This window comes from Vidua macroura, chromosome 5, assembly GCF_024509145.1.
Source record: "Vidua macroura isolate BioBank_ID:100142 chromosome 5, ASM2450914v1, whole genome shotgun sequence".
In the NCBI taxonomy this organism is placed as follows: Eukaryota; Metazoa; Chordata; class Aves; order Passeriformes; family Viduidae; genus Vidua; species Vidua macroura.
This window is the reverse complement of record NC_071575.1, coordinates 53,852,510-53,874,466: the sequence shown is the minus strand read 5'-3', so window position 1 is coordinate 53,874,466 and position 21,957 is coordinate 53,852,510. Positions and strand designations below refer to the sequence as shown.

The following is a 21,957-nucleotide window of genomic DNA, read 5'->3' as shown; positions in this document are numbered from 1 at the left end:
TAACCCAGTTGTGCAGTTACTGGGAAACAACCTACAGATTACAAAACTACAACATACACAGAGCAACATCTATTGAAATTTATTGGGAATATTAGCTGGGCTAAAACACTAGAGCAAGCCCTCACTGAATGCACAATGCAGTTGATTATGTGTGCTCATTATGGAGGTGATGTGTGGTATAAATTCTAGATCATTTGGGATAAAGTTAGATTAAAAAGTAAATTAAATGCTAAGTGTGGTATTTCAAAGTAAGGTAGGTGTTTCTACGCTGCAGTATTTGAATAAGCAGTCCTGTCCAGCATCCTGCTGGTGCCTTCCACAGCCGCTCCTGGTGGGCTTGTCTTGCTCATATCCTTGGGCCAAGTTATTTCTGATTTTACAGATACCCGGCATTTCACCACAGTCACAACGCAAAAGAAACACATTTACAGATAGCCAGAGACATACAGAAAATATGACAATCATTCAAACCTTCTTAGCATCAGCTTTGGGTTTTTGGCCACAACATACTGCTCCATCAGTTCTAAGAACAGCGTCCTCATGATGTCAGTGTAGTATTCTAGTTTTCCATGTAAAGCGACAGTCAGTAAAGATGCAAAATACACTTTAGCTCGAGCAGAGAACTCCCTTTGGTTTTCCAGTGTGTGAATAAACTGAAAAAGAAAACAAATGTAAAATGAAGTCAGATTACAGGTTTCTGAAGAACCTCAACACTTGTCTGCACTAAGAAGGCAAGCAGCATTATTTTGATATTAAATCTCCTAAGCGCTGAATCAAAAAGTTTTCAGAAGTTTGAAAGAACTTATATGAAAATGTTGCCTAAATTTTGATTTTAGATATACAATGTACTGGACTGACCTAAGGAATGCTTATATACTTCTCTAAAAGCTTATCTAAAAAGGATGTTTTAATTAAATGTAAAATAGTGTTCTGTGACAATTTTAAAAGAGAAAATCAACTCCTCTCTCCCCCAAATTCCCAGTCCTTTCACATCAAATTACAAAGACACTAATGTAAGTACACCTGTAAAGTGCTCTCATCTGCCATGAACTCTAATTCTACCATTAACTACCTCAGCACTAGATTCTCAAAAAAAAAAAAAAAAAAAAAAAAAAAAAAAAAAAAAAGAGAAAGAGAGAGAGAAGCTAAATCTATATTTAGGTGTCTGACAATGAGCTTCAGTTTTTGAGAGTGAGCAATTTTAAGTCTCTTTAGAGCAGCTGTGAGCACTCATCAGTCTTGTTGAATAGGCCACTTGAGGAGCCTCTACCTTCATTAGGGCAGAGATTCTGGAAGATGGCTGTCCACAGGTGACTCCTGTGAGGAGCCAGGATGAATTGTGATCAGCACTCTCTGATCACATTTCTTAAAAGGCTAAACCAAACTTGTAACACCAGTTTTTATGCTAGATTTGGAAATACCTCCTTTTGACAGCCACTGCAGTGTTGACTAACTCCATATTACATGACCTGGCACAGAAATGTAGGATCGAACGGGAGACTCTGGCTGTGATGCCACATATCTGCAGTGGTTACTGTGAAACCAGAACCATATGAAAATCACTTATTTTTATTAATTTTTGTTCAGTTGTGCTTGCAAACCTGCTGTCTTGCACACATACACGCAGGTATGCCTAGCTGAGACAAGGTGCACCTACTTCAGTACTCACGTTAATGAGAAATGATTTGCTGTTGAGGAGGTTGGAGAACTGGTACAAAGCCTGCTCCACGGTCTGGCGCCTGGCCTCAGGAATATCCAGCTTTCCTGTAATCATCACATCTTTCTCTCCATCTTTGGAGGGCAAGAAGAAGACTCTGTCCGTGTACGTTTTGTAGTCTAGTACTGGAATTCCAGCTTCGTTGATATCATTTGTCTGATCCTCCATCTCTATCATTAGATCTGCAATATGCAATGCAGTTTAATGGATCAGTTTAAAAATTCTGCAGGTTTTTTAGGCAATACAAGTTCTTTGAGTGCCTTGTAATAGTGAAAAAGCAACTCAGCAGAAAAACTTACTTCATCTCACATTTCTCTTGCTATTTTTAACAATCATCCTATTAACTATAACCACAGCTAATCCTATGGTGACCTGAGGATAATTGCCTTTAGCACTGATGGTTTCCTTGTTATTGCCTATCTGTAAAATGGCCTTTATGGTGTATGAGTGAATTCATGTAGATGAATGTAGGATTATAGTAAGAACTAGAAAAATACATTGCAATATTTTTTGTCTTGTTTTTTGTTTTATTTTTCTTTTTCCCCAATCTATATTCTATACCCTCTGAGTCTAGTTAGTACAGAAAGTTATTTTAAAAACACAGCAATCCAGGAAAGAGAGGTTTAAAGTGTAAAGCAAGCTAATTTAATAGAAAGGAAGGGGATGGCAGAAAGGAAGAAGGTTAAATGGCTCACTGAAATAGATGGAAATATTTCTGTGGGACTCAAAAGCCTGAAGTTTTTTAAAGGGACAAAAATTAGAGAATCATCCTTTGAAGCACCCACTTTAGCTGAAGGCTTTCCAATTACCCAATATTGCTGATTGATTGGAACACCATGTTAATCAATATAGTGACCTATTGTCTCAGGAGTTCTATTGCTCTTACTCATTCATTTGCCTCTTTATTTTATAGCATTCATCAAAGGTGAGGGACAAAGAATCTTCTTGTTTCCCTCTGTGTGGTATTAGAACTTCCTTCCTGCTGTCCCCTTCCTTGACTTTGTTCTTGTGTATTTTAGAGAGTTTGCACTTTCTACTGTTGACATTACAGTTTCAGAGTATGGAACCAGAATGTGTTTTGACTTCAGTGTTTCATTTAACTGTAAGTCAAGGTGGATGTAGTTTAGGAACTGGATTACTCCTTGGATATGCATCCTACTCCCCCAGTGCTTGTACTTTGTGGAGCAGAGAGGAAACTTTCAACCCAACAGGTAGTAGGAATGTGTAACTCTCTACTCTTGCCCCAGCAAGAGAAAGGTACCTTCTCCTTTCAGAAATGGGTAAGATGTGCCCAGGTAGAGGTGGAGAGAGGGAGGGAGAACCTTGATAGATCCTTTCACAGTTCAAAATGCAGTTTGAAATGAAGCCCATTTGGGATTGATTCAAACATTTGCTTCTAGTTTGTGTCCAGAACCTGGAAGGAGTTGGTTTTCCAGAGAAAGCAAGCTTGTACAAGTAAAGAACATCCTGTCCCAGAAATGCCAGAAAAACCAAGACTGAGGGAGGCTTCCAGCATGGCTGAAATCTTTGAGATACCCTGAGCTTCTTAAATTAATGTCAAACTCTAACCTGAAATTACTGTTTTATTCAATGTTGCTTTTCAGCCACTGTCAATATGAAATAGTGTTTTCTCTGTAGCAATAAAGCATGTGGGTATTTTTTTTAATAGAGATTATTTCAATATGACCCAACAGCAAGTATAATTCAGATGATGAGGTGACATTTCATGGTAATCATTTAGGCCAATATTTGCAAAGTTTGCACTCAGATACCTAATTTAAGCATTGTGATGAGTAGTCCAACATATAAAAATGCTGAGCCTTCACACGTCCTGCTGCCTTCCCTGGGATGATGCCTCTACATTTACACAGAACAATTAGCTAGCTCCTCTAATCAAGCTTAAGATTTTCCCATGGTGAACAGGCTAAAATGCTACTTTTTTCCTGTGAGCTTACCAAATTATCCCTTTGTATGCTGATGGCTGCAAATAAATTTTGCAGCTCTGAAAACAGTTTTTAGTGTGCATACATCGCACACACAGTCATTTGCTAAATATTAAGTCCACTATTAGGCACTATATAACATTCTTATCTTTGTGTTAATGGCCAATCACATTAATAGCTATAAGTAACCCCAATCTTAACTAATTTCTACTCCCAATTTCTAACTCTGTTCTTCCTTTAGACTAAAATAATCAATTAATTTTAATAACCTCAGCTACCTATTTTATTTTATTTACTTCTCTCATACATAATAGCAAAATACCTGCTCTATGTCAACGCCAATGAAGACTACTAAGATGCACTGATTATTTCTTCCCAGAAGATAGTTTTAGTGAGCTAGCACCATTCCTCCAGCATGTCTTGATTGCTGAAAAGGACCCACAGCAGTGAAAATATCTGTAATACCTGTGAACTCCTTCTTGCACCGGTCTCTGACACTCTCCTCCAGGCCTTCAAGTTGTGATTTAATTTTTTCATACTCTCGTTCTGCTTGTTGGCTCTTGCGTCTTTATGGAACAGAGGTAAGATTAAAAAAAAACTTACAAAATGCAAAAGTAAATAATTTGCAACAGCTCTGAGAGGGAATCCCAACGACTGGAAGAAATTTTCATGGCTTTGACTTTTTAAAATACAGCAGAAAGAGAATGGAGGACAAAAACAGCAGCAATGGTCTTCATTCAATGTAAAGCAACTTGGTGCTATCATGGGCTGGTTTCTTCAAAGCAGACATGGGCCAGTAATTTAAAATCCAGTAAGAAGTAGCTACAAAGGCTTTCAATCATATATCAAGTACAGGAACTCAGTTTGAGCAAGGATTGCTTGCAACATGTCCTGTACTGGCCCTAAGCCACCCAGGAGAGTGTCTGGGATCAAACTCAGAAGGTTTGATGGAGGTTCGCAAGAAATGTACAGCACATGCTTCAGCTGTATTGATAAGTGCCATAAGAGTGAAATCCACCCCTTCCTGAGGGACAGTATGAGGCCCTCATTACTAAGCTTAAAATTGGACTAAGTAGTTTTTAAGTGAAATACAGACAGATGTTCTGGCCCTTTATGAAGCATGAATTCCAACATTAACCATGAAGTTTGTGTGTGAGTAATTTAGCTGGAAAAATGAAAACGACCCTTAGTCAAAACCATCCAGCTCAAACCTACACTGCTGACTGAGACAGCATAAATGTTCATGGGTATTTATACAGAATAAGTTATCAATAAGTTATCTCCTCAACAAATGCCACTTTAGCTGCCATTTCAAAAGGTTATGTGTGCAACTCAGTCTGCAATTGTTTACTGGGAAACCTGAGACCAATTTTGTTTACATATAAAGGAGGGACTAGGCTGACTGACACCAAGGAATTTGGCATGCGTGAGAGGAATAATTTAGTGCTCATACATATTTCCAGCTGTAACTCCTTTTCTAAACTCTGCAGCTCATAAAAAAGATGAAGTTAGTTTCTGTAGACTGAGCTGAAAACAATCAGGTAGTACCTTGAAAGCTTTAGGGAAACAAAAGCACCTAATTAGAAGAACTTACCTGTAGCAGATGATAGAAATGCCGATGATTACTATCATAGGAATAAGTACCAGTGGCAAAATAAGATTCAGTGGGATATCAGTCACACGGTTATCATATTCCACCCTTCCAAGGATCCATTCCCGGAGTCCAAATTTTACCTAATTAGATAAAAACAGACATTTGTCTCAACAAGTGCAAATGTAAGATGGGCCACTTCTCAGTCGCACCCTAAATTCTTAGTAATTTTTACAAGTGAATTTCTAGCTCAAACTTCCAAACAAAGGAAATACTTCTGAATATTTTAAACTGACTTTGGGTCACTAGCACTTTATTCCATGAAGTAATTTAATTTTGCTCAGCTGAGGAAGAAAAATCCCCAGTCTGTCTGGCTAGAGTTCTACATTTCGATATAATGAAGGTATTTGGCAGCCTTGAGACTGCTCTTTACATGTGACATCTTTTATGCAGTAGGCAGAAGCTGGAGGAACAAAGAACTGCAAAGAGTTTCTTCACAGTGCTACAACAACTTTGGAGAACAAATTACTTCAGTCAAGAGGCACTGTACAGTGTTATTGATACACGAAACTAAATTCTACAGAAAAGGTAACGTACAATGAATTCGGGAAGGTTATTGATGGTATCTCTCTTCTGCCGTTTCTTTGGTTGAGGCTGGACTTCTGGTGGCTCACAATATAAGTCCGTTTCAGTTAGAGTTTTTATATTGCAAGGCTCATCACCCACAAAAGCCTGGGCCTCATCTATCGTCATGGCTTTGTTCAGGTTACTGCCCTAGACAGAAAATAAAAGGCTGTGTTATCATCACAAAGTCTTGGGGGACAAGAAATCCTGAATTGCAACTTTCCATTTGGATCACTTTCATTAGCAGATATGATTTGCACTGAAGCCTAAAGAACAGCAGAGTGATTGGGATTTATGTGATTCCTCTCCCTTCCTTCCTGGTGTGAGATGAAATGTCCCTTCCAATTCCTGGGAGGTCTACTGGGGAGGGCATTTCCAAATGCAAATGCCAGACTCAGCAGGAGGGGGCATCCTAGGCAAACCCAAAGCACGGCTAAAAAAGATAGGAACTCGTTCTGAGAAAGGGTGTGGGGAGGAAAGGGGACCTGTCAATGTTCATCATCTAGTAGAGGTAAGGGACTCTACCAAGAATTTGGGGTATGGCACCAAACATCTATTAAGGCTTTGAGAAAGGAAAGAAAAATTCCATACATGCTTCAAGGACAAATTGAGCAAGCACCAACTTTTGACAAGTTTACCTTTGCATTAATAAGTTTGTTGACTTGTTTTTTGATGCCATCTGTGAAGTTTTCAAAAGTTGGGTCTGCAACATAGGCAAAGGAGTGGCTCTCATTTTTTACAACCAATTTATAATGATCCATTAGAATAACAGTGGTAATGTTATAGTTTTCTGGGTCTTCCAGTATTGGTGGGGAAGAAAAAACCACTGTGGTTTCATTAAGTCTTGTAACAACCTTTCCATAAAACTGTAAGAAAGAAGACAAGAAGAAGAACATGCACATTTTAGAGTCCAATTCCTTTCTGTACATAACTGTTGATAACTTTAGACCATAGAAATAAAATCACTGAATTTATATCCTCTCCATATAGCAGAAATACCACAGTATGAAGTATTTGTGAAAAAGAAAATTAAATAAATTTGATTCATTGATGATGAATCATTGATTCACTATATTCCAGCATTTGCCTGCAGAAGCTCGGGCTACAGGTCAGTTTCCATTGCCTCCAATTTATATGGCTCTTTACCACTGGACTGATACCATCAAATTCCTCTCAGATTAGGAAGTTAACATGTCACCCTTAATCCTGATCATCTTCTGTACCTTTGAGTAGCTTGGGTCGATTCTTTTCTGCTTACACCATATAATACCTCACTGAATTTCAATACAATCATTAAGTGAAATTTTGGAATAAAATTCATCAGCTGTCACTCAACTACTCAAGGTAACAACTCAGTTCACCCATCTTCCATCCCCAATTCAACAAATGTTTTTACCCTGACACTTTCAATCATTCAGTAACATCAACCACAGGCAACAACACTAATAGGAGCCCTCAATATTTATTCTATCACCACTTCTGTTTCTCACTTCATACTCAATGCAACTAGATAACTTCTCCCCAACATTTCTGATATTGTCATGTAAGTGAAAGCAACCCAAAAGATTAGAAAAGCTGAGTAGTCTGCAAAGTCTTAACGAAGAATGTGTGCTATAGGTAATGCTGACTTAAGCTAGCGGGTTGAGAGTACATAAGAGAAGGTGTAAGAAATATAGATAAACACTGTCAAGAATGCTAAATAGGCTTTTAGATTGTCCTGGGAGTCAAGATTATCAAGATAATTACCTTTTAAAGTTTTTTTAAAATGCAGTCAGTTCTCCTCTTAAAAATCTTTAGGGATAGGGTTCTAATGGATCCTAATACATCCTCTAAAAGTTGAGTCATGCATATAATACAAAACGTGCACATTAGAAACTCTTTATGGATCACAAGACAGTCTTACACTGAAAAGCCAGCCTTAGAAAGAGTATTATAGTGTTCTTACTGGAAGATCACTTTTAGGTATAAATCATGTCATTAAATTGTGATCTTCACTAGAAGAAGGGGAAATTGAGACTATTGGTAATGTCAGTTCCTCTTAACAGGAGATATAAGAAGGGTTTTTTTTAAATGTTATTTTTCACAACTTTTTGTGACCTGTTGCAGGTGGAATATGCATGAAGCAAAAAAGAGAAAAAGACTTGGTTCATTGAGATGTCAGGAAATAAAAGACACTGATTGTGCAAAGCTGAGTAGTCTGCATTGTCTAGATTTAGATCCTGCTTCAGGCAAATTGCTAATGGCTGCAAGGGGAGAAGAAGGAGAAAGATAAAGTAAAAACAAACACTTCCAAATTCTGAAATACATCTTTTATCCTTATCCATAATGAATGCAATTAATTTTAAAGCAGAAGATTGCAAAGTACAAGTGAACGTAAGGCAAGATGGTAGGAAAGTCAAGATCTTCTTCCACAGAAACACCCTGAACAGACACAGAAATCTGTTCAAACCTTATTTCAGCCCAAGCCCAGTGAAGTCCAGTGGGAAAGTTTATATGCAGTTTTTGAACAGATTATATGTTGTACATCCAGTGTTATGCCTTTGGGGGAAGAGAAAGAAAATTACCCTTTTTTGATTTATCCTCCCTGCTTCTGGACGCTCTGCATATATCACCAATGAGAAAGTCTGGATGAGCTCAAAACCGGTTCCAGTTACTGTAATATTTCTCCCTCCACTGCAAGGTAGAATTAAAAAAGAAGTCAAGTCATTGGCAGACTACCACAGCTATACACTGCTTCATCCTGCACTGCTATTGCTTCCACTGAAAGAAACCCTATGTGTAATGCCTATATGACAATTAGATATCCTACAAAAAAGACTTCTGTTAAATCTATTGATGACAAAAGCACTTAAAAGATGAATGTAAACTTAAAACTCAATTTAAAACAGCAGAATTGAAAAAAATACAAACTGCTTTGCCAGGATTTTTGGCTGCACATTGATGCCAATCCTTGTGTGCTTTACTTCTCCAATGTTACTGTTAAAATCACTCTGTCTACAATACACACATAGAGACAGAGCTGAGAGTATATTTTCCACAGGTCTGTAGGGACCTGGCTTCTCTATTCCCTTTTATTTGCAGCACATTGTTGAAAAAAGAATACATTCACATAAGAATAAAAATGAATGTAAGTTGCCAGTGGGAATTAAAGTCATTGAAGTGACATGGATTTAGAGGGATAGTAAACCTCAAAGCAATCCATAAAAATAAGCTTTAGTTTATTTGGAAGAAAAAAAGTCATTTGAATTCCATGAGGTAAATCACTATTGATCTACCAAAGAAAAATTCTGGCCCCCAAAGTCACCCAGCCAAAAATGAAAAGGAAACATTAAAACCAAATCCTATTTTACACAAGTGATTTCTCAATATTCAAGAAGACAGATACTAATACTCCAAGAGAAGTCACAGCCAAATTTATTTTTAATGTTCTCTTAGGTCATGATGTTACACTTTTTACATTGACTTTTGAAAAGGGATAAAAATTTGGAAGTAAACAGAATACTTTCAAACATCAATTGCAGTTAAGACCACAAGCCCTACGTACCTAAATGTGTGCATTGCTAGAGTATAGGAGTTTATTCCAAACAATTCTATATTTTATATTTTTATTATGTATTACACATATTTTAAGCCAGTTGTGAAGAAAGTTACAACAAACAATTCATTACCTGCTGAAGCTATTTACTGGCAGGAATTTGGTGACAGTAGGATTCTCGCTGTATGTAAACAGCTGTGGTACAGTAATTCTTGTGCCCCCATAGTTCATTATGACTAGAACATGTTCAACCTTGTTATTACGTCCTGTAATGCAGATGATCTCGTCTCCAAATTCAGTACTAGATTGAAGAAGAAAAAGAAGAGGAAACATCTTCTGTTACTAACATTATGGAGTTTTGTATTCTTTTACTGTATACTCCAGAAGACAAATACCAGGGCTTTATTTTTGCTAGGTACAGTAGTTATGAGAGGAGATAACATTTCCATCAGGTCACATAAGCTTTTTAACAAAAGAGATATAGGATGTAACAACAAACAGTGTACAAACATAGGAACAATGCAATGTCAGCACACTTAGTGTCCTTCCTTTTTTTTTGAGAAAAGACAAGGGCAACAATTAATAAAAGGAAAAAGAAGGGAGAAGAACAAACCATGGGAGACTAGAAAATTAATATTTTATGCAAAACCACTGAGGACATGCTGAGTGAAAGCATCTACAACAAGTGGGTTTGAAACAGCCAGTCTAGCAGAGAAAGCCAAAAGTGAAGAAACCTTTGGACATCTAAATTCTCCCACTTAAGGTGTTTTTATAACTGCTCCTTCCACTGAAGCCTCTGAATGAGTTTCTGTCTGAATGTTACATGCAGAACTCCGTTGCATGGGAGGAGTCACAAAGACATAGACAAAGGACTTGTTTAATTTATAATTTAATTTATAAGATATAGCCAAAGGACTTGTTTAATTTATAAGGGGCAGAAAAGGTTGGTGCTTTTTTAGGACACAGCTCTGTATTGTTAGTTACTCAGGCTACGTACACATTGCAAGGCTGGCTACCAACTGTAACTTGAACATCTTTCTTGGAACCAGTGGCCAGATTTATACCAGAGATGGTAAGTCTGGTTCCACCTGCTTGTGGACCACTTTCAGGTCTTATTTGAGAAGGATGAGGCTCCTGCAAAGAGAAGATGGTCAAACTAAATGAGAAAATGAAAATAAAATTTATACCAGTATTAGTTAGTTTAATAGATAAGTTTAATATTACTACCTGAAAAAGAATAAAATTAGAGCAATGACAGAAAAATCTTCTAAAATAAAACAAAATCTTTTACTATTCATGTTGAAATAAGTAACAGATAATGTGAATGGACTTTTTTCCTTATTGTATTTTATGAGGCTTTATACAAGTTTCAATTCCCTATCACAAAATGTAAAGTTAGCAGCCACTAAATTTGTGAGAGCTTCCTGTTGGATTTCCTGGTTTCATACTTATTTTAAGATTTCTCTCTTCTTTATGGCTACCTTCATCTTTCCTTACCCTTTCCTATCTTCTGTGTCAGCTACAGGAGACAAAGAACAAGGTTTTCAAAACTTGCACTAAACAGAAAGAATATAAAGATTGTCTTTCTCTCATAAGGCTCTCTATAACTGTGGTAAAACTGTTAACCTACTCTTAAGCAATAAGCTTGCAGCGAAAGAAAATCAGAAAATGCTCAAATTGCTTAATGTACCTAGAACCTTGGAGTGGGTTCCTTAAAACCAATTAAATCAAGCAGACACACTTCAAATTGTTATAAAATTTGTTTTATATTTAAATTTCTCAAGAAGTTCCTTCCTTTTGTTCTCAGTTCAGTCTTTGTTTCAATGATTGCATTCTGGGAGCTCCAACAAACACTATAAATTAACAGTGAGGGCTTTTCATGAGCAGCATGATTTAATTACTTTGTCACTAAACTGTTTCTTCTTCCAGTTGAGAAAAGCATCCTTATTCAGGACCACACTGAAGCTGCTGAATCAAGAGGATGACCGAAGCTGAGCAAGCCGCGTGATGTAGGCCTCCAGCTGGCTCCGGGGACACTGCCTGCTGACCCTGCTCCTCACCACGCCTGCAGACGTGCCACAGCCCTCGCGCCCATGGGGCCACAGCTGCTGTGCCTGCAGGCAGCATCATGCCCTGGGCAGGCAGCACCATGCCCTGGGCAGGCAGCACTGTGTCCTGGGCAGGCAGCACCGTGCCCTGGGCAGGCAGCACTGTGTCCTGGGCAGGCAGCACCGTGTCCTGGGCAGGCAGCACCGTGTCCTGGGCAGGCAGCACCGTGCCCTGGGCAGGCAGCACCGTGTCCTGGGCAGGCAGCACGGTGTCCTGGGCAGGCAGCACCGTGTCCTGGGCAGGCAGCACCGTGCCCTGGGCAGGCAGCACGGTGTCCTGGGCAGGCAGCACCATGTCATGGGCAGGCAGCACTGTGTCCTGGGCAGGCAGCACCATGCCCTGGGCAGGCAGCACTGTGTCCTGGGCAGGCAGCACCGTGTCCTGGGCAGGCAGCACGGTGTCCTGGGCAGGCAGCACCGTGTCCTGGGCAGGCAGCACCATGCCCTGGGCAGGCAGCACCGTGTCCTGGGCAGGCAGCACCATGCCCTGGGCAGGCAGCACCGTGTCCTGGGCAGGCAGCACCGTGTCCTGGGCAGGCAGCACCGTGCCCTGGGCAGGCAGCACCGTGTCCTGGGCAGGCAGCACCGTGCCCTGGGCAGGCAGCACCGTGTCCTGGGCAGGCAGCACGGTGTCCTGGGCAGGCAGCACCGTGTCCTGGGCAGGCAGCACTGTGCCCTGGGCAGGCAGCACCGTGCCCTGGGCAGGCAGCTGCCCTGGGCATTGTACACAGAGACGGGATGCCAGGTCTAAGTGTGTGGCTGGTGCATTAAGGCTGGGGCATTGCTATAAGGGAACCTGATCCTGTGTTTGCTGAAGCATACTAGATCAAGAACTTAAGGGAGCCTGTGAATAGGTGATGTCTTTTCTGATGTACAGCTGTACTGCTTCAACATACTAAAACAGGCTTTCCTTAAATAAGTAAAAAAAAGTAATAAGCTTATTTCCTAGACTCAAGTATATTTGTAAATGACAGCTGTTCTCCTCCTCTTGCATAATCTTGCAAAAATGATTGACTGATAATAAAGTCCAGGCTTGGGGCTGTTTCATATGAAGCACATGCGAATAAAGAAAGAGGAATGAAGTTTGAAAACGTTCCTTGCTGATGAGGGTTTCCTCGACCACTATCACATAGCACTGACCTTCCTCTTGAAGGAGGAAAAGCCCTTCTCAGGGACAGAGAGCAACATGACTGCCTCTTCCTAGTCATGCAGCAAACCCCCTTCTCTCTCGTCGTTCTGCTCAGGCACAGACCATCTCTGTGACAGCTTACAGCTACAAAGCCAAGGACCTACCAACTGCAGGGAGGAAGGGACTGATAAACCGCATTTCGGTTCAAAGCAAGGTGAGTCATCAACAGGTTTTTAACAAGCAGCAGGAATCCATAAAAATGCATCCAGCTGACTTCATGGTTACTTTACAAATTTGTTTTATTGAAGCTCAGATATTATAGAAGCATGGAGAACTCTTACGTGCTCTGCTTTTTTTATACTTTCATGTCTAAGCAAGTTCCCTCTGAAGGAATGCATCATGGTTCAGCACACTTCACAAATCCACAATGACAACCGTAATTTGCTCTCGAGTCATTGAGCTTTAGGAATATGCTTTAACTAATTGGGTGTCAATTGCTTTTCTTCCCCGAGAGAAATCTGTTTGTAAACCCTTCACTCCTCAAGAGCGAGCATATGACTGCTCTCATGCACCACCCTTTGATTTAGCTTCAATTTAATACATCACTGAGGTTACAAGACTTTATATAGGGAAGTCACTCAAAGTAATTTTAAAGCATTTTAAAAGCTCATTTAGGTCCATATAACCCTGTCTATGCATCCTCATATTTGGATTTAATTGCTTACTGATGTAAGCGAGATTGAAACAAGACACACCAGGGTAAATAAAAAGTTTTAGAGAGTCAGTTTTAAAAAATCACATTTGAAGTTTAAATTAGAATGTCTAGATATGCACTTTACAGGAAAATCTCATTTGTGCTTCTTTACAACAGAATTTTGTTGCTAAAAAGATTACAATTATAACTGTATATGAAATACACAGTTTATAAAAATGGGTCAAATACTTTAAACATAACCTTGGACAGAAAACCATACCTTTTATTAAGTTCAAATTAACTCCTAATTGCTATAAATTGTTAACCATGCTGGACTTCTGTATTTTCCACAGGAATTATTAGCTGCATAGCATGCTTAGGATAGCTTTCAGATTAATGTTTTCCTCAAGAACCACTAAAGGAGCAGTATAGGCAATTTCTTTCTCTATGAACCTCTGAAAAAATCTGTTTAAAATTTGTAGCCTTTTCCTTAAATACGACCTCCACTGGAAGGTTAGGCTCCAAGGACAGGCTTAAGAAGAAAATGAACAAGAAACCACTAAAAGCAAGCCTTTAAACATAGACTAAGGAAACAAACAAAGAAAAAAACGTTTATAGATCATCAGAGACACTATTCTCTGTAACCTAAGCATAACAAATGAAAGGAAGCTTGCTGGGAACTTCAGTGGACAGCCATATTCCTTTCTCTTAGCAAAAGTGGGAGTTACAGCTCTGTTGGGTTATCTGATGGGTCCCTTAGGCAGGGCTCAGCTGTCTCTGTTGCCAACAACCAGCAAATGCAGAATAAGCCACAAACTTGAAGTCAAACCACTCAGCATCATTGTCTTTGAGGGACCTGTTAGTGGTTGCCTGCATTTGTCTCCCTAAGAATAGGGATGTAGATGTAACCAGCTAGCAAAGTTATCTCTGAAAAACACAGCTCTAAGGGGGATGTGAAAGAAGTATCTGTTCTGTTTTCCACAGAAACTGTGTTTTTTTTTTTTTTTTTTTTTTTTTTTTTTTTTTCTTTTTTTCTTTTTTCTTAGAAAGGCATCAACTCCACCTCTTGGAATTTAAAGCTCAGCTACACCAGACAGGAGAACACCACCCACCCCTCATGCATCCATTGTGCAGAAGACACATCTCAGTTGCACTTCAGGCTGAATGGAAAAGAACCACTCTGGGAACTATCATAGAGAGCAGCCAAAGAGGAGATGGAATGGTTATGGCTAACCCTTATTTTGTTTTTAATTGCTGATCTTGCAGCTGTCCCTCAAAGGACTCTTTTAAAAGCTCTTATTCAAAATATTCATATTTAACATATTTAAAGTAATTCTGCAAATACCAGGAGCTCTCAAGGGAACAAATAATGTGGATGCCTCATAAGGATGATCTAATAAGGAGAAGCTGAATTATGCTTTCTGTGCAGAGAAATTCTTCAGCATGACTGCTAACACTTCGTTACTGTAAACTTGGAAGGAATATTATTTGATTAATTTTAACTTGCTATTTTCTGTTTCATATTTCCCATCTTTCCCTTCCTCTTAAGGACTTGCCAGAAAAAATAAGCAGCTGAAATAAATTATCAAGAATTTTAACAATTTTAATAATCATTTTATTGCAAAACCAATGTACTATGAATAAGTTTTATTGCTCCTCTAAAATATTCATGGATGGCTCAAAGAACAAAGCTCCATCGGCCCACCTGGCAGTCTTCTTAAGAGTACCAGTAAAGAAAAAAGTAGGGTCATGCAAATGCTCAACCTGAAAGCATTTTTCAAAAATGCAATTAGGTAGATAGGATCAGGAGGAGAATGGTACTTTACTTAATGCCAAGTTAATTTGAAAAAGTGCCATCAGTAGTGATACAAGACTTCAACAAGAACTGTGTTACCTAAGGAGAAGGCGGCCCCTTCCTATGGTACTCAGCAGACAGACAGACACATGCGGACCCTTGGAAGGTGCCAGGTCTAGTCTCATCTTACAGTCTTATCTTATGCAGCCTGGCAAAGCTGCACCTGACCCACAGTTCTATGTTGCTTACCAAAATCTTACATGAGATTCCCTCTTCTTGCAGAGGAAGACAAAGGGCAGACAGTAAATCCATCTGTGCAAGCCTTCTTTGAGGGATAATAAGAATGCTGCTTTTACCAAGAGCCCTTTAAATTGAACTCAACCTGAATGTTCAACTGCTACAAATGACACTGATAAGCCTCCAACCTCAAGTGCTGCAGTATCACTGATGCTATTTTTTTCTAAATCCTCTCAAGGATTTCCTCTCTCCTTTTTTCTGCCCTTTTGTCATTTCAGTCTCTGAATCAGAAGTACACCTGCTGTCATGATAAATACCTTGCTTTCTTTTTCAGCCCTCTGCACCTTGAGATCAGTCAGAAGACACGCGAGGGAACTCACACTTTCTATAACATCACTGTAACATCACACTGCAGTGCTCAGTGAAATTATGATGTTAAACAGAACATTTGATAATGTGTCCTGTATGGAATTTGTAGCAGTCCTGTAATAATTCTTCTGGAAAACATCAGCCCTTGTGAGGACTTGGCAATACTTCATTTCTCATGGACACAGTAAAATTTAAATAACCCTGCAAATGATGATTTAACCATTGTTTTATAATTCCTTTAAGTGTAGAAAATAATTCAAACCCATTTCAGTTTTTATCTTATTTTGCTTGAAATGGAGGAATGTTTCTTCTGGTCTATACTTTTGTCACCAGGAAAATATTGTTCATGTCTTCCAGGTAGTTTAATGTTTGAGCATAAATATTTTCTGCAATAACAGGCTACCTTGTTATGAGGGCTTTTTGATAGTCTAGTTTGAAAAAGCCTGTTCCAATGTCTGTCAGCTGTTCAGTGGCCTGGATTTTGAAGAGTCTGGTAAGCCATCTCCCAGCAGAGGGCCTTTGTGCCACCAGGACTCCCCACTGCCTTTCATTCTCATGATCATGCCCCTGTGTTTGTAGAAAATGGATTTACAGTTTTGATAAAACCAGTGCAAATCCACAGCTATGCTGTCAGAATAAAATTCAATACAGATGGGAGTGATTTTCAATCACCAGGTGTAACTTGCTCCCTACTGCATGATTTATCCTGAAAAAATTATTTGATCTAAACAGGATTTCTTGCTTGTGGGTCCGACCAGAACGTAGCCTGTTTGCAATGGGAAATTTGAGCACTTTACACATAAATTTTCCTTAAATCATACCTAGATGTAATAATGTTGAGTTAAAGATCTCAAAGTCCACCTGCAACCCAACTTTTCTATCTTGTATCAGACTGCTGTGTAAATATTCCTGAACTGATAAGTAGTATTCCCAATGCTTTGATAACCGCAAGACAATTATCCTTATTAGAAGGATAATAATGTTATAAATAGGTTATCTCTTGTGTTTTTATACCTTTGGTTAGTACCCATCCTGTTGCTATGGTTTACCTGAAAGCAGTGGTTATCTGCTCCAAGCAGTGAGACAACAACACTTTGGTACCTAATGTTCAAATAATGCAAGCATGTTTAGTAGCAAATTCATTTATTCTCTTTGTAATACCAATGCAAATGTGGCATTTACATTCATGTGTGCCACTGTCTTATCCTTGCTTCATCAACACAGAAGTACTGGAAAAAAAAACCAAAGAAAAATATTGACAAAAAAGCTCCAGCTGGCCCAAGTATATATATGACTTCACATTCAGGCATTTTCCAGTGTCCTGTTTTTTTCATCACAACCAGAAATCTCTTCTTTGCATGCTTTGTTTTTATCTTTTGCCCCTTACTTAAAAATCTGTTCACAGAAATGCTGTGTATTTTTCATTGTAGTTTCATGCTTTCTGAATGCTAGAAGGTAAATTATCTCCATGTCTGTTCCACTTATAATCACATTTAGACATGAACTTGCTTATTAGCAGTGTACATGGCTGCTGCTCTTACACAGCTTCCGTAGATCCTCTGAGCATTCACATTTAGCTCTTATATTTTTTATCCTGTTTATTAATCTAGAATGAACTTTTTAATCTTTAATATTTTATGAGTAGCAATTAGTCTTTCTGCAGAGTTAGGAAGGCGATATCTTATTTCTTCAATTTTTTTTACTTCTATTTTAGTAAAAACATACCATTTGTAGTCTGAAAATTCTCTGAGAGAACTCCTAGCATTTTAGATCTCTGTGGTATGCAGGTGTCAAATCAAAGCCTGTCTTTTAACTGGCTAGCAGTGGGGTTATTACTTTTTTTTTTTTCTTTTTGTTTTGTTTCCTGATTTTTCACAATTTTCTTTGCAATTAAAGATATAGAGGTGTAAAAGAGAACTAGTCCCCCAGCCTCTTTTTCACTCACCCATCTTGCATCTAGATTGGATTTTCCAGACCAGTTCATGTTCTTTTTCACTCTTTTTCTTTGCTCTGCAGCTTTCCTGGTTTGCAGTGTCATGTCCAGCCAACTCATTTCTGGTCCCTTACAAACTATCCAAGAACAAGAGGAGTGGACACCCATGGAGCATCACCAAAGTTCTGCATGGCTTCTTTATCTATTTCTCTGCTTTTCCATTTGTCTGTCATCAAGCACAACCTCATCTATACAAGGTTTCCTCTTCCCAGAAGAATTATTGGATGTGACTCTGTAAATAAGGGATACTGTCTTCTATGGTATCCATCTGTTGTAAGCAGTTTCTAGCCCATGAACTACACCACTGAGATAAAACTGGTTACCCTTTATCCTTCACTAATGGTTACCCTTTATCCTTCACTAATCAAAGAGAGAAACAACAAACCACCAAGGAGCCTACTGGTGGATCATAAGAGGGGCCAGAAATTCAAGAACAGTTAGTCAGCAACAGAGGAGGGGAACCTAACAGAGGTGCACAGAAACCTTGGCATGAAGTCTGTGCTTCAGAGGGGGATGCTGGAAAAAACACAACTGTGCCAGATCACAAGCAGAGAGACAACTGGGAAGAGAAATTAGGATGGTGTCAGATATGGCCCTATGATGCTGAGATGCCAGCTGCAGCACAAGGGGAAGCCAGCAACAGATGGAGGTGTTCAAATGGACATGATGGGCAGCAAATGGCAAAGCCACCTAAGCTCCCTTCTGTTGGCTCCTGTAGGCACCGACCTCCATTTGGGGGTTTGCCTTTGATGCAAGTGCACTTCTTCACAAGTAGAATAGACTCTTGTGCTTCCACACAAGCAGAGAACAGGAATGCTATTTCCAAGACCTGATGACAGTGCACACAGATGTGGATAAGATTTTCACAAATGTACAGGCCATGTTGTTGCTTTACCTTTATCACAGCCATCTTTCCTTCACAAGTAACTCTTCTCTCTCCTCATCCTGGTTCCAGCTGCAGTAAGTTCTGGCTCTTGAACAAGTAATTTTTTACCAAAATTTTCTGCCTCACAATGAAAGGCAAATTATTCTGCCAACTCTTGCATATTATGCACACAAAAATAAAAGGCATAGCCCGTGAAGTGCTGTAGACACCAGCCAGCTTTTTGGAGGTCAAAATGTCATTTCATGGACTATGAAGGTAACCACAGGAGTTGAATTAAACCTCTGAGTGGGGAACTCAAGCTATTAGGATCTGTTTTTCCCCCTCAACTTCCCTCCTTTCTCAGACTCAAGGGAGCCTGTTTCTTGTTTCTTCAGACAAGCCACCCACTCACAGGATATTCAACCAAAGAATTTCCATTGTGCATTCTCGGCAGTCTGGTGTTCACCGCAGTGGCTGACCTGACCCACTAGCTCGCCTCGTCACAGCATCCATAACACAAGTCAGTTCCTGGGTTTCTGCAACAGCAGAGAGATGAGGAGCTGAGTCCTGCCTCTCTGGGGCTGCTTTGTCGAAACCTTACACCATGTAAGCTGACCAAACGCTTCCAGACACTCCAGGTGCCCAGGCAGAGCATTTGTTTGGTAATGTGCATTGTGTTTTGGCTGCTGTGGATGGGACACTTAAGCAAAGGGCTGGTATGTTAAACAACTTATTCTTTGGACTGAAAGCATCTTTTTATCATGAGGCAGACATCACATGATTTTCTGAAAAGACGACAGAGCTCTTCTGACAGGTTTGATGGAGAAATGGAAGCACGCATGACTGGAAAGTCTGCACTATCATACATCCAGTGTTTATTGGCAGCTCTCGAGCAGAATCATGAGTACTGCATGGTGGGACATGTATTTAAATGCATGGCTCAGAGGATAGAGAGTTAAGACTAATAACAGCCACATGAATAAGGGCCAGCTTCATTAAAACTCTCAGCTGTCCAGGAGTTCTCCTGTCCCCCATGCAGACTGACACACAAACAAGATGTACTGCAAGACTTAAGAATAAAATAAGAACCTCTGGAAGCAATTCCAGACGTCTGCGGATGTGTGGTTTATCAGCATCAATCATAATGGCTACAAGCATGTAATTTTCCCTGCAAAAAAACTCACCCAAAGCCCCCAGCTACAGTGTGAAATGAATGTATTGAGGCAACGACTCAGGGCGAAAAATCAAGGAGTGAGCTGAAACCCTCCATGAAAGCCTTGAGGCACTGATCTGGTGAGAGCTTCCACTGCAATCGCTTCAAACATCAAGAAGCAAAGCAGAGGAAGGACGCAGGTAAGAGGAAACTGCAAAGTTTGGGGGTAGATTAAGGTGGAAGAGTGCACCTTGTTAAATTAATTGTGCTGTTCATTTCACATTCAAACTAGCAGTATGGTGAATAGTGATGTTCATGTCTGTTTTCAGGTCAGGCTCTAATTTATTCCCCCTTCTTCCTCTTTTTGGTTATTCATCTCATTTAGGTAAACAGACATCCTGGTTTACAAGAAGTCATTTTTTCCAAGCCAGTTCCTAAACTACCTTCAGCACCTCAGAAATGTATTATACTTTTGAAAAGTTCTACCTCTAATTTCACCATCTTAGATTTATTTGAGCTTTCTGAAAAGTCATTCTAACCTGCACAGCCTAAACCTCACAAAATTGTTCCAACAAACAATTGCTGGAGATGCCAGAACCAGCCGCAAGCTCTTGTCCTGGTGCCTTGAGTGCCTGTAGAAGAGCTGTTCTGAGAAAAGTATCAGCACTTGTATGGGATCAGCAAATCTGGGCCATACACCTTGGAAAAGCTTAACTCCTTCCTTTGAGACTGCTTCTCATTGCCAGAGTAACAAGCAAATCAGATAAAGTTAACAACAAATGAAAAAGCAGGACTGGCCTTTAGCCATGTTACTGCTCCACCTGCTCAGAGACCAGCCAAGCTGTTAGTGCTCCAGATGTACCACATAGCTGGATATTAAAATTTAGCAGAAGTTCATTTCTATTTCACTAAACAGGAGAATGGTTATTGCCTGAGCCTGCTTTTAGTACAACAATAGAAATGCCAGCAGAAGATGACTGGGTTATCAGAATTTAATTTCATTGGGACTATACTTGAACTGAACTCAGGCTGGATAGAGAAATTGTGACTGGTAGGGAGACATAAAGCTTTCTTCTCCTGTTGTGCAGCAAATATAGGTATTTACTGTACAGCACAGACACTTGTGGGCCAAGGCAATTTTGTTCAGAAATAATTTTAAATTGAAACAATGACTTCTCTTTTAACTGGATTTTTGACCCATTTCATGAAGGTCTTGCACATTTGTCAGTTCTGAAATGCTCTGTGCGACAGACAGGAAAGAAGCATGAGTCTGAGCCTCAAGTTGTTCTGACTATTGATTCTCATCAATCCACCTTTAAAAATAAATCACACTGTTCAGACAGGGTACCAACAAGAGCCAAACATAATACTACTTACAGAATCACTGAATGGTTCAGAATTGAAGGGACCTTCAATGCTCACATAGTCCCACACCCCTATCATGGACAGGGACACCTTTCCCTAGATCAGGTTGCTCAAAGCCCCATCCAGCCTGGCTTGAACAGTTCCAATAATGGGGCAGATACAGCTTTTCTGGGCAACTTCTCTTAGTGACTCACCACTCTCATCATATAAAAAAATTCTTATACCCAATCTACTTGGTAAGTGCTTTTTCTGGTAGATAGTAATCATATGTATGAGGCTGAGACAGAGGGGTGCACTTCTGCCCTGTCATGCCACCCACTGCATTTGAAACAGTCACTGTTAAAGATAAAACTATTCTGCTTCAAGTGGTCAGAGCTCACAGTAAAAACAGTAGTAGTGATCAGCAGAAGGGTATCCATCCGATGTGCCAAAGAAACAGGGAAATACATAAGAGAAAATATATTTTAGGAGGGCTCTTGGAAAGATTATTTTTTTTTTCCTTTGTATATACTGAGTAGAAGAGGTTTTACACAAAGCACAGATTTTGCATGTCTACTGAAAGAAGTCTGAAAAAAGCACTGAAACAAGACTGAAGCTTTTAAGCCAACATTAGCTGATGCAACTGTCTGCTCTGATTGTCTGTTCTCATGCCAAAGCATTCATGTCACACTTGTAGAGGTGTGCATCAGTGTGACACCCCATACTGACTTCAGTCCTACTACAGTCCAAAGTTGGCTTCCTTTTCTTGTGGAATTAAGAGAAATGAAATTAGAAACCAATGTCACCAGTTTTAAGGTGTGAATTGTATTACTTGTCAATGTTTTCCGTATTGTAAATAG

At 39.6% G+C, this 21,957-nt stretch overlaps 1 protein-coding gene across 1 annotated transcript in view; it reads right to left on the bottom strand.

Moving 5' to 3' along the window:
- The window catches only part of PLXNB2 (plexin B2), a 173,818-nt gene that overhangs the window by 23,062 nt on the left and 128,799 nt on the right, over positions 1-21,957 (bottom strand). The window contains exons 18-26 of the mRNA XM_053977842.1: positions 10,408-10,544; positions 9,544-9,711; positions 8,440-8,548; positions 6,514-6,741; positions 5,849-6,025; positions 5,255-5,394; positions 4,126-4,226; positions 1,670-1,899; positions 472-653 (exon numbers count right to left, since the gene is read on the bottom strand). Of these exons, the coding sequence (XP_053833817.1) occupies positions 472-653; positions 1,670-1,899; positions 4,126-4,226; positions 5,255-5,394; positions 5,849-6,025; positions 6,514-6,741; positions 8,440-8,548; positions 9,544-9,711; positions 10,408-10,544 (1,472 nt within the window). The remainder of the gene's footprint in view (positions 1-471; positions 654-1,669; positions 1,900-4,125; positions 4,227-5,254; positions 5,395-5,848; positions 6,026-6,513; positions 6,742-8,439; positions 8,549-9,543; positions 9,712-10,407; positions 10,545-21,957) is intronic.